Source organism: Montipora foliosa, chromosome 13 (assembly GCF_036669935.1).
Source record: "Montipora foliosa isolate CH-2021 chromosome 13, ASM3666993v2, whole genome shotgun sequence".
In the NCBI taxonomy this organism is placed as follows: Eukaryota; Metazoa; Cnidaria; class Anthozoa; order Scleractinia; family Acroporidae; genus Montipora; species Montipora foliosa.
Window position 1 is genome coordinate 39,820,978 of NC_090881.1, and position 12,500 is coordinate 39,833,477.

Consider the following 12,500-nt stretch of genomic DNA (forward strand, 5'->3'; position numbering starts at 1 on the left):
CGGGATATTTCTTTCGATAGAGACACGCCAATATTTTGCACTCGTAAAAGCCTTTGACTGTTTTGGAAAAACGGAGTAATTGATGATCGTGAAAGTGACATGATGGCCTGTAGGTGAAAAGTGTTCTACTTTAACTGTCAAATCCCAAAGGAGCGACATAAGGAACTTCCTCCCTGTCCCAAGTGTTTCAGCGACCTTATTTTACATGTATAAGATCTTTCAGCAACCATGACACGGTTAACGTGTCATTAGAAAAGGGCTGTAAAAATATAGCAACGGTTAACAAGAGTTTTTAACGGTTAACGGGCATCGGTCGCGTGAACAAGCAATTGAAAGAGTCCTCTTCTCAAGTATTTTGTGTTAACCGCTGTTAACCGTTGAAAATTCCTTGAAACTCCCTGTTAATCGTGCAAATAAGTAGGAAATTTTCAAGAATCCATGTTAACTTACAATTTAAAACAGTAAAAGCGAACGATAAAAACCGACGTTTCGGAGTAGTCATGACTCCATTATCAAGGTAAAAGTTTAAAACATGCAAATAACAGTATTTAAGCGATGTGGCGCGAAAATTAACATAATAGGTGCGAAGATTACACAAATACTTTCGCACGAATAGAGTCCGATTGCACGTTCAGGTTTGGCTTTAAAGTTCTTATATAAAGCATTTCATACAATAAGCAGTCAAATTTGTTCCTGCACTTCTTAAGAACTTCGAAGCATTTCAGTAGGTCCTGAGGGATCCTCCCGTGTACGTTCTTGCAATGTTTGGCAATGGCCGAGGACTGTTGTTTATGTCCTTTTACACGATTGTGTAAATGTCCGCGTGTGTATCCTATATAACCTGCATCGCACAGGTCACATTGGTATTTATAAACAACACACTGTTCATTTACGATCGATGGCTTTTCTTCTTTCACATTCAGTTCTTGATCAATTTTTCGGCTGACAAATACGGGCTGGATGTTGGTGTTCACTTTTAGGCTCAGATCCTTGAGTTGTCCTTTCACAAAATTTGCTGAGGTTTGGTCTTTAAATGGTAGAACCACTCGAATTGTGTCCGTCTCTTTAGTTGGTAATAATGGTCGCTGCTGGTCACAAACCTTTGAGTCAACGAAATTTTTGATGGCAGAGTCGATGAGGTGTTTGGGGTACTTTAAACGCGAGAATACTGTCTTCAATCGGTCACATTCGTCTGAGAAGTGTGACCAAGAGGAAGATAAACTATGTGCTCGACCCAGCATAGTTCGGAGTAAACCCTGTTTGTACCGATTGTCAACGTGACTTTGGTAATGTAAGAGGAGACTTGAATTCGTGGGTTTTACGTACACCTTTGTCTCTATTTGGGGCGATCGGTTCAGTAACTGGATGCCCAAATAAGGGAGCATGCCATTGCATTCGGTTTCCATCGTAAATTTTACGGAAGAATGTGCGTTGTTAAGCGTGTTCAGGAAGTTGGATGCTGTTGCGATATTTGGCATGATAGTAAGTGTATCATCAACGTACCTTCGATAGAAAGAAGGGAGTTTACCCTCTCGCTCGAGGTTTTCCTAAATTGAAGACATGAACACATTAGCTAGCAGGGGACCAAGGGGGGAACCCATGGCCACACCATCCGTCTGTTCGTAAAGTGCTCCATTATACTGGAAAAGTTGTCCTTTTGTAGCTACACTGAGAAGGTCAACAAGGTCCGTTTTGGTCAGGTTCAGGTCATAGGTTGAATTAAACCAGTCGTTGTCAAAAGCTCTGTTCGCGAGTATCTCAATTGTTTCATCCAAGGGTACGTTGGTAAAGAGGGAAGACACGTCGTAAGAAACCAGAATGTCACCGTTTGATATTTCTAATTCGCGAATTTCGTCGGCAAATTCAAAAATGTCAGTTACTGTGTAGCGATTCAGAGAGAGAGGCTTAAGTTTAGTGTCGAGCCATTTCGCCAGTGCATAGTTGTAAGTTTGCGTTGCTGAGAGTATAGGGCGCATCGCCAAGCGCTCCTTGTGTGTTTTCGGTAAGCCGTACAAATGCGCTAATCTGGAACCTGTAGGACGGACAGTATCTGCTATGGACTTAGGCAGAATTCTACGAACAATGGCGTCTAAATCTTTCTCTTTCTTTAGGAGGGGGTGGTAATATATTGGCGGTCTACCTTTACTTAAGGGCCTTTCCAGTGGAACAGCTTGAAATTTACTGGAATCATTGATGGAAGCTTCGGATAATAGTCGCAGATATTCGGACTTATCCATTACGACCACTCCCGATCCTTTATCTGGTTTGGTAATGACGATGTCGTCACGTCGTTTCAGTTGTTCGATGGCAACCAAAAGTGTCTTGGGAGGTTTCTGTACTTTGCGCTGGATGTAATTCAGAGCTACGGATCGTAGGGTTGCGGCCGCCAATTCTTTCAAATCATCGTTTTCAAGATGAGGTTCGAGGCTCCAGTAAGCCTTTTCAAAGCTCGCTTTTACTTCAATCGGTGACACTCGAAATTTGCCTTTCCGCAACGAGTGTCACCGATTGAAGTGAAAGCGAGCTTTGAAAAGGCTTACTGGAGCCTCGAACCTCATCTTGAAAACGATGATTTGAAAGAATTGGCAAAACCCACGAATTCAAGTCTCCTCTTACATTACCAAAGTCACGTTGACAATCGGTACAAACAGGGTTTACTCCGAACTATGCTGGGTCGAGCACATAGTTTATCTTCCTCTTGGTCACACTTCTCTGACGAATGTGACCGATTGAAGACAGTATTCTCGCGTTTAAAGTACCCCAAACACCTCATCGACTCTGCCATCAAAAATTTCGTTGACTCAAAGGTTTGTGACCAGCAGCGACCATTATTACCAACTAAAGAGACGGACACAATTCGAGTGGTTCTACCATTTAAAGACCAAACCTCAGCAAATTTTGTGAAAGGACAACTCAAGGATCTGAGCCTAAAAGTGAACACCAACATCCAGCCCGTATTTGTCAGCCGAAAAATTGATCAAGAACTGAATGTGAAAGAAGCAAAGCCATCGATCGTAAATGAACAGTGTGTTGTTTATAAATACCAATGTGACCTGTGCGATGCAGGTTATATAGGATACACACGCGGACATTTACACAATCGTGTAAAAGGACATAAACAACAGTCCTCGGCCATTGCCAAACATTGCAAGAACGTACACGGGAGGATCCCTCAGGACCTACTGAAATGCTTCAAAGTTCTTAAGAAGTGCAGGAACAAATTTGACTGCTTATTGTATGAAATGCTTTATATAAGAACTTTAAAGCCAAACCTGAACGTGCAATCGGACTCTATTCGTGCGAAAGTATTTGTGTAATCTTCGCACCTATTATGTTAATTTTCGCGCCACATCGCATAAATACTGTTATTTGCATGTTTTAAACTTTTACCTTGATAATGGAGTCATGACTACTCCGAAACGTCGGTTTTTATCGTTCCCTTTTACTGTTTTATCTTTTAAGAAATCTCTTTTAATACGAACTTACAATTTGATCAGAAAAATCACGTAATATCCATTTTAACTAACTTTTTATTCCTTGTTTGTGACAATTTACACTTTTTTACGAGAACTCATTGCGATTACATGTGTAGAACATAAGTGCAAAATTTTCTTGTCACTGTCGAGGCGCATCGAAAAATAATTAGGCAAGCGGAGTGAAAAAAACTTCTTGTTCGATCGAATTCTAAAGCCAAACAAACGAGCAAAAGATCGATTATTTCTGTCCAAAAATACGGTGCTTTTAAAGGGACATCTACTTCTTCTCCTCTTTTTCGTGAGAGACAAGTGTCTCTGCTCTCTTTTTGTAATCTTGATTTTGTCCGCCGCTCACTTTTTTTTACTGCTCACTTTTTTTTAGCCCCTCATTTTTTTTTCGCCGCTCACTTTTTTCCGCCGCTCACTTTTTTTTCCACCGCTCACTTTTTTTCCGCCGCTCACTTTTTTTCCGCCGCTCTCTTTTTTTTCCACCGCTCACTTTTTTTCCGCCGCTCACTTTTTTTTCCGCCGCTCTCTTTTTTTTCCACCGCTCACTTTTTTTCCGCCGCTCACTTTTTTGACCGCTCCTCACTTCCGGCCACGTGAAAGCGAGGCAAACGAGTATCTTTACTACAACATGGCGGACGAAGAGCTGCCATCGGAGATAGAAAAGGTATAAAACTTCACATTTTGTTGTGCTAGTTTTGACATTCAGATAGGTACATTATGTTCTTTTCAAGTGTAACGATAAATTATGTCTGTTTTATCATAGGTTTTTACTTTTCTGAGGGAAAAAAGAAAAGTGGACTTCGATGTTTGCGATAGGTTTCGGAAAGAAATGGTAAGCCTACGATATTTGAGTTGAACACCCGGGGTTGAACATAATACCAAATCCCGTAGTGAGTGCACTGTCTTTACTGACGTTCCACTACCTGAAGCCACCCAGAAACATGTAATGGTAGATCTCCGTTAACAGTTATCATACACCTACTACTACTACTACTACCACCACCACCACCACCAAATTACTATGATTGCTGGAATATCTGTCTTTGATAGCACAAAACTCAGGGGCACCCAACGAGAATATAGTTAAAAACCACTTAAACATAGCATTGTTAAACGTATTTTAGTCTTTAAACGGTAGATATAGCCATATTTTTATCCCCTAAAAATTTTCCATCTGTTCGAATTCCCTAGCTGAAAGTCTAGTGATCCGAAAATTATAGGGATCAAAACTTACCTTTTCGAAAATTTCAGCCAGAAAAAAGGCTCCCGAAAATTCTAGGTGACCTTTTTAGGGTAAAAATCCGTTAAAAATGGGCAATTACACCATTTTTTAGATATTCGAAAATCCTAGGACAGGCAGGCAAGCAAGAAATTTTACAACAAATGTACCGAAAATTCTAGATCTCAAATCGTCTTCCGAACAGATATTTTCCGAAAATTGACATTGGGTGCCCCTTTGCTGTTAGTTAAATAAACGACAGGCAGTCTATTGCAAACAGTACTTAGACCACGTGACGTTAGCCAAGGCCATAGTTGTATTCAAGCGATTATGAAAACAGTTTCTAGGATGATGATGATGATGGTAATGATTTGTCTCCTGACTACAATCTGCGATATACTGCAAACCATAGTTTCTGTTGCCTTTTTTATCTAGAGCCCTTCGAGTAATAACCTAATTAATAATGTAATCTTTAAAGGTAATTGTGTTGTACAAGCAGCTCTTCATTATTATTTTAGTTGTGACCTTTTTGCTTAATTGCCTCTTTATAGATGGATTTCACAGCTATAAGGAGTGCTAGTGATAAAGACTTTGAGGCTCTTGGTTTGAAACGAAGAGGAGATGTGCTTGCTTTGAAATCATTTGTTTCCAGCGGTGGAATAGCTGGGGGAAAAAATGAGGAAAGAAGTGAGAAAAAGAGAAAGCTCTTAGAATTATCTAAACAGCTTGTAAAGAAGTCAAGCAAAGGGAAGGCAAAGACACAGGAAACACCATCATCAAAGGAAAGAAAGCATCCACAGAAGTCTGCATTGAAGAAAATCCAAGTTGGATGGCATCATTACAACGAGGACTTAAAGCGCCATGTTGCTGTTCGCCTAGCAAAAGGAGGGGGCACAAGGGAGTTAATGGTTCCATTATCTGCAACAGAAGATGATATGATTGATCTCCTGACAAATGTGTTTTTCCCTGAAGGATATTCAGTGCATGGATACACTCATGAATTAAAGTTTAAACTCGCAGACTTTAAGTTTGAAGAAGTAATAGGTGATGAGTTCACATCACTGTCATGTTACATAGCAAAGTACAACTTAAGCAAAGTGAAGATGTACCTCTTGTCAAGGTGTGTAAACATGAAAGGCATTGAGAAGAAAAAGAAAGTTCACTATGTCAGTGATGATGATGATGATGATGAGGCTGCTTTACTGACACCTGCTTTTGAGAGCAAGCAGAATACCAGTACATCCTCGACCCCATCAACAGGCCTGTTGGGATCATCTGAGGAGAGAGCAGCTCTAAAGGACAGTCAGTTAATGGAATATCTTGATTCTTTGGAGAAGGATCAAGCAAAGGAATGTGCTGCACAAGAGCAAGTTAGAGAAGAACATGTACAGGCCAGACAGGAGGAACTACTTAGTCTGCGTAGCAGTAGAGCTCAAAGGGTGCCAGCTGAACCAGATGTGTGTGAACCACACATTACAGTGTCGGTGAGACATGTGTCACTAGGTGTCCACACCCGCAGATTCCCCAAAAGGAGTGATATGACATGTTGTGCCATCTATGACTGGGTAGGCTCGCTGAGCCTCACTCCTCAATACTTTACCCTTTCATCCTTCAGTGAACCAGTTGTGAATCCTTCCTTACCTGTTGAGTCAGTGGACCGTGTGATGCTGGCAATGGCAGAGTGCACTGAAGCACCTGCCTATCCAGATGAAGAAGTCTTATTTCAAGGATTTGGAGAAAACCCAGCAGATGCTGATGTTGACTACCCACTAGATGCTACTGTGCCTGATTTAAATATTATTTGCGAAACACCACCTCCATTTTTGATGGCCAATGATGAAATGTGAGTACCTAACATCTATGTGTAATTAACCATCACTACAATGCTTTGTTTTGATGAGTGGTTATTCACCCCTTTGTCTCAATATCTGATTTTCATTTTTTCACCTTGGACTAACCCTTTAACTCCAAATTGCCACTTACAGATTTTACTTTGTCTGGCAATCTTTGCTACCGGTATTCTGTTGTCTTGGCTGTAAATAGGGATAAAAACCCATGTCATTGAGTCAATTGTTTACAACCATATTCCATATTGTATACTTCCTCAGCCATGTACCATAAATGCCAATATTCCTCATAGCCAATTATTGAGATTCTAAGAAAACTAACCTCATTGCGCACATTGCCCTTTCCTTGCTTACTTTTTTTGCTAGTTACAGGAGTTAGTGTATACTAATGTTTGTTCAAAGGGACATGACTGTATACTCATTATCATAAACACGCTCTCTTACCCCTTTGCCATCTTAAAGGCGCTATGTCACGTTATTTTAGGGTTTTTAGCCAAAATCTTGAATTAATCACGAGTTAAAATTTGAAAATGGCAATGTGGAATTCCTATACTGATAAAATTATCGTTACATCACAAACAAGATGAATGTAAGCAAAAACGACCATCATCAAGGTTATTTGCCACAAACTTAGAAAACGTCAGGCAGACTTTTTTCAAGATTACCCAAATGCAATCCGTTTCAATCTTGTCCATTTGTGTCCATCCATGCTTCTCTTTTCTTTTGATGTATTTATTTTATGTTGTTTAACAGTTAAGTGGTTATTGCAATGTATCATTCTACTTTTTGTGCTTTTTGGGTGTCATGAAAATGACATAATTTTGCGTGACATAGCCCATTTAAATGTAAAAATACCTTGAGTTTCTCTATAGACAACTAGTCTCTGTTACTTGTTTAATTTGTTAGCAATGACACTTCCGCAAGTGTGAAGGACACTTTGCAGACAGGTTTCGTAAGCGGCAATGTTGCTGATTGTCCAGGACAACGATTCAGGGAAATGATTAACAACCTCCCCAGTGCAGACACTGAAAGGGGACAGGAGGTAATTGTTTTTCTAATGCACCAATTCCTGAAGTAAATATGAATGTGAGGTATCATATAATTAATCTTGATCCACTGCAAGGTCACATGGATGTCTAATAGTTGCAATTAAGTCCATTTTGGAATTTACCTACAGGTAACAAAATACATCTTTGCACATAGTTAGCCTCAATCTAGATTTGTTCAAAACGTCCAATCAGTTCTGTTGCTGTAGTGTCAGCAATGTTAAACATGTACTTTTTTTGTAAGTTTTGATCACTGTTTGGTAATGTGTAGAGTTCTAAGCCATACCAGGGAATTGTGTAGTATCGTTTCAGAAATCGCGATGATACCCTTAACACAATGCAAAATAGGCCTTCTTGATATTTCCTAATATGACATTATTATGAACAATTAATTCACTTTCGATTTATGTGAGAAGGCATAATGAAAGGTGCAGTCCACGCCTGCTTTCCTATTTCCATGCCAGCAGTTGACAGTTATACAGGTAGTTGCCTGCAGAGGAGAGACTATGTTACGTATTAAAATCCTGTCCAGATTGCGTGCTGTGACACCGATATTAGACATGCAAGTACAGTCACCCACTTTGCCCAAGAGTCTCCTTAATAACCTAGGTATTCTTTAATGAAACAAGATATTGTATTGCTAGTTCAAGCAAAATTCTTTTACTGTGTTTTTTCAGGCCTTGACACAAAGGAGAATGGATGCCCTCGAGAAACTTACTGCTGGAGGTGTAACAAACATATGGGTCCACAGAGAAACTGTCATGCTTGATCTTCTCAAACTATATGAAACGTCAGGAGAAATAACACAACGCCTTGCAACCGTTTCCTTCTACGGAGAACAAGGAATGGATCTGGACGGTGTCAAAAGAGAAGCTTATTCGATATTCTGGAGACAGGTCCTACACGAGTACTTCGACGGGAGCTCTACATTTGTCCCGCGAGTCGGCCCAGGCATCGAGGAGTCGACAATGAGAACACTTGGTCAAATCATCAGCCATCAATATGTTCTCACAGGTATATTTCCAGTTCAGATCAATAAGGCCTTTGTTGTTGCTATGCTCTGTGGGCGGCAAGCACTCGACAACGAAGACCTCGTAGAGGCTTTCCTGGAGTACGTATCGGATAATGAATCCATGGCGTTAAAAGCAGCTCTGGCACAGTCAGAGCAGGGAGGGCTCTCTGATGAATCCTATGGTTTCTTAATAGATTTTTTTAGTGATTACCAAGTGAAAAAGAGGCCTTCGGCCACCAACCTAAAAGCTATTGTGGTCCAAGTGGCCAAAAATGAGTTGCTGTCAAGGCCTGCCATGGCAATGGATAGTATGAGGGAGGGCCTTCGCGACGGTGATTATAAAGATCTGTGGAAGTACTCAAAGGAGGATGTCTTTAAGGTATATGAGGTGATGCGCGTGACGCCACAGCGAGTTCTGTCGATGCTGTCTGAGGAGCCTTCTACACATGTGCACAAGTGCCGTCTACAGATCCTTTCCTACCTGAAGAAATACATCAGGTGCCTTAGCCGAAAGGAGCTTGAGCTGTTTCTTCGTTACATCACGGGGAGTTCCCTGCCAGTTGTCGAGAGTATCAAGGTTATATTTCATGTGAACGAGTTAGGCTCCCTACCCCATCCTATTGCACATACCTGTTCAGCTTCTATTGACCTTCCAGATGGTGGGTATGCAAGTTTTAACGATTTCAGAGTGCAAATGGACTCTCTCCTTAGCAATGAACTTTCATGGAATTTCACGTCAGTGTGAACTCACCCCTGCCTTGAATACAGACTTGTTAATTCTTACGTTCATCGCCTGAAAATGACGGACCGGCTCCGCTTATTTCCCTGCCGTAAACAAGCGATGCCATTTTTGACGGCCGATGCCATTGGTAGTATCGAAGCCTTCTTATTCGGTTAGCTTTCAATTAATTGTTAGGGTTAGCACCAGTTAAATACTCTAAAATTGCAACATTATAGCCTTGGGTTCGGTAGCGTAGAGGATAACTTGCAGTTGCTCTTAATCCATTGAACGTTCGATCAACTTTTAAAATTTTTGTTTTAAAGTTTTTTGTTATTTCTTTTTTTATTCTACGTGACATACGCTGCTAATCTAGCCCTAGATTCAGTAATTTTTTCCTCATTTCCAAACGACAAAGTTAACAGTCCAAACGGCATCACTTGTTTACGAAAGGGAAAATTGCAGCTTCACAAATGTTACAGGTTCGGAATCTTTCATTTGTGATCAATTTGTTGAATCTTGAAACAGTTATAGCGCTCAAGCTTGCGTGATATCGTCTCATTTTAGCCTACTCGGCCTTCGGCCTCGTCCACTAAGTATTAGGCGATATCATGCTCTCTTTCGCTCTATATAACTGTAAGTATTTTCCTTCAGCAGTTCCTTGTTTACGGTAAATACGGTCATGTTTGTGTGTCGTGACAATGAGCCGTACTCGGCCGGATCTGAAAGCGGCTTAGACCATTAAAGAAACATACGGTTATAATTATCACGACAATTTGGGTTCGAAATTTCTGGCGCTGAGTTTGAGATTCAGTTGGTACAGTACGCGTTAGTTGATGTTGAGCTCGTTTAACTGAAACAAGATTGTTGGTGAAGACCTACGAGTTCATGATCTCGTTTCAGCCAGTCTAGGCGATGTTATTACCCCATTTAATTGCCTCAAGCAAACCTAATGTCAAGGTTTTGAAGACTTGCGTTATACCTCCACTATGACTCATTCGAAATGGAGTGAGTCGTAAGCGTTGTGGTTGTTTTTATACTAATACGCACGTTTCTTATCACTGAATAAAGTGTGTAGTCAATATGTGACAACTGTGAACGTGATCCATTTGGTCTGAGAGTAAACTTTCAACGAAAAATGGTGTTCCTAAGGGACTAGGAGTTTGTGTTTGATTGCAGTTTATCTGACGACCAATACGCAGTGCAATCGTTTTGCCTTGTGAATTGTGTTTGTTTGCCTCCATTCAAATACATTTTATAATAACATAAAGGAGAAAGAAAACAAAACTAATAAATTGTGTTTATCTTCTATTTCTTGCATCGATATTGGGGAAGGATGTTTGGGAAGGGCCCCTGGAAGATTTGTGGAAGGTGAGGGTGGGATAATTCTGAGAATTGGTTCATGCTTAGCGTAAGAGTAAGTGGAAATTGTGCAAACAACCAGGCGCTGATTGAGGGTGCCGGGCTGGGCTTTGGATATCATATGAAGCAAGCCAGCTCAAAAGCTGCTTAATCGAGAAGTATCATGAGCACAGTGCCACGCAAGCAATTGGAGCGATCTGGTGATTGTGCTTAAAGGCGCTGTTACACTGTGCAATTTTTCGCGCAACTTGTCTTGAAATGCCAAAAACGTCGCCATACCAGTTGCAGAAACCGTTGCGTAAAGTACAATTGAGTTCTACTTTCCGCAACGGTTGCAACGAATTTTTAAAGCATTGCGTAGTGTAATATCTGTCCCCTGCAACTTGTATCGCTACGGTTTGCGGCAACAGTGTATTCAAATGTTCCCTTATCCTCATGTGATCATGGAAACGTTGCTTAGTGTAACCCCCGTAAAACAACTTGCTTCGTAAGGTGAGAACGTTTGTCGAAATGGCGTTGCGAGACATGCTGCACGCCGGAAAGATTGCACAGTGTAACAGCGCCTTAAAGGATACAAATTCAAGGTAAGGAAAATATGTACTTATTATTGCCAACGAGCAAGCCGAGCGAAGACGCGAGGCTTGCGAGGCGGCCAGCTTAATGCCGCGCGAAGTATTGCAGCAGGGTGTAATGTAAGATTCCCTGAAGATTTTAGTAGGTACCAATAAAAGCGAGTGTTTTGATGTGGGATGTCATTAGACAAACTTTCATGACGCGTGTGACTCTTGATGATCTTGTGCTCGGAGGTGAGTGAAAACACATTTTTCCCATTTCCCTGACCATTGTGTTGTGTACACTTGCCGAGCATTGCCCTCCTCCAAGCTACTCAGGGGGCTAGAAAGGGACACGTCTTACAGATGGTGGCTTCCTAAAAGCTGTATGGAAGGCCCAAAGGTAGAAAGGGTAAAATTTTCACACTTTGAGCAAATGAAAGGCATTTTCAGCTACCGGCTATGGTGCAAGATTGACAACCAGGCTTGTGCCCTGGCACGAATCAGACGAATTGCAGGGGTGGGGCTGGGCTCCTTTCATATTCGGCTAAAAAGGGGAAGAAATTCTCCCTTAGCTATGTGGTAACATAAGCAAAAAATAATAATGCATTTCACTTAGGAAATTCCACCACAGGTCGGATTCTTAAGTAGGTTTCACAACGCTAGGAGTGTCAGGATTCATTATGAATTCGGTCAATTTTAGTTCCACGTTTGTTTTTGTGTTTACCCACACTAACTTAAAGCCTCTGTCAGAATAGAAGCAATCTTTTACACGTCAGCGGAACTCACCCCGTTCTTCTCAAATTCCCTGCTGCCTAAGTACGTGTTCTAATTTATTTCATGGCATGACCAAACTGAGAGGCCATCAAGAAAGTAAGTAGCACGGAATGACCGGCAAATATCAACTAAGAAACTTATCGCACCCTTTTAAGCTACCCTTTTCTGCGGACAACAAGATCGAACGCTAACTGTAAAAAAAACATTCAATGCCAAGTCTGACTTTGTGATGTTGCTGACTGACTGAGCCGACTATGTTAAACTTTCTTCTGTGGTCAGTTGCCTATGTCATCAATGTGGTCTAAGAGATCAAAGTACAGTTGAAGAGCTTCCTCTGCATTTGTTGGTTGCTCCAAGTCCTCGTCTTCTAGGATCATTTCGGCCAGTTGTTTAAAGTGTGGGGAACAGCCCTTTTCCTGCGGCCGTTCTGCATACATGTCTTCAGCAATTTCAATTTCATCCATGTCGACGGGGCTTGAATAA

General features: G+C 41.1%; 2 protein-coding genes and 1 pseudogene across 2 annotated transcripts in view; 1 reads left to right on the forward strand and 2 right to left on the reverse strand.

Annotated features, from left to right (window-relative positions):
* Nucleotides 1-473: 473 nt before the first annotated feature.
* On the reverse strand, nucleotides 474-2,252 carry LOC137982401 (uncharacterized; annotated as a pseudogene).
* A 3,819-nt stretch (nucleotides 2,253-6,071) lies between these two features.
* Nucleotides 6,072-11,135, forward strand: LOC137982387 (uncharacterized). The gene is made up of 3 exons (XM_068829503.1): nucleotides 6,072-6,547; nucleotides 7,458-7,593; nucleotides 8,275-11,135. Exons 1-3 carry the CDS (start codon nucleotides 6,243-6,245, stop codon nucleotides 9,352-9,354), a joined length of 1,521 nt encoding a protein of 506 aa, XP_068685604.1. The 5' UTR covers nucleotides 6,072-6,242; the 3' UTR covers nucleotides 9,355-11,135.
* A 521-nt stretch (nucleotides 11,136-11,656) lies between these two features.
* LOC137982400 (uncharacterized) overlaps nucleotides 11,657-12,500 on the reverse strand; it is a 2,567-nt gene continuing 1,723 nt past the window's right edge. Inside the window, exon 1 of the mRNA XM_068829520.1 lies at nucleotides 11,657-12,500. This exon is cut by the window's right edge and continues 1,723 nt beyond it. Coding sequence (XP_068685621.1) covers nucleotides 12,293-12,500 — 208 coding nt within the window. The 3' untranslated portion in view covers nucleotides 11,657-12,292.

What these genes read in the sequence shown, in the direction of transcription:
- LOC137982387 (XM_068829503.1), top strand. Translation starts at nt 6,243, where the DNA reads ATGACATGTTGTGCCATCTATGACTGGGTAGGCTCGCTGAGCCTCACT. An exon ending in TTGATGGCCAATGATGAAAT is followed by an intron (nt 6,548 to 7,457) that starts GTGAGTACCTAA and finishes TTAATTTGTTAG; the next exon opens with CAATGACACTTCCGCAAGTG. An exon ending in ACACTGAAAGGGGACAGGAG is followed by an intron (nt 7,594 to 8,274) that starts GTAATTGTTTTT and finishes GTGTTTTTTCAG; the next exon opens with GCCTTGACACAAAGGAGAAT.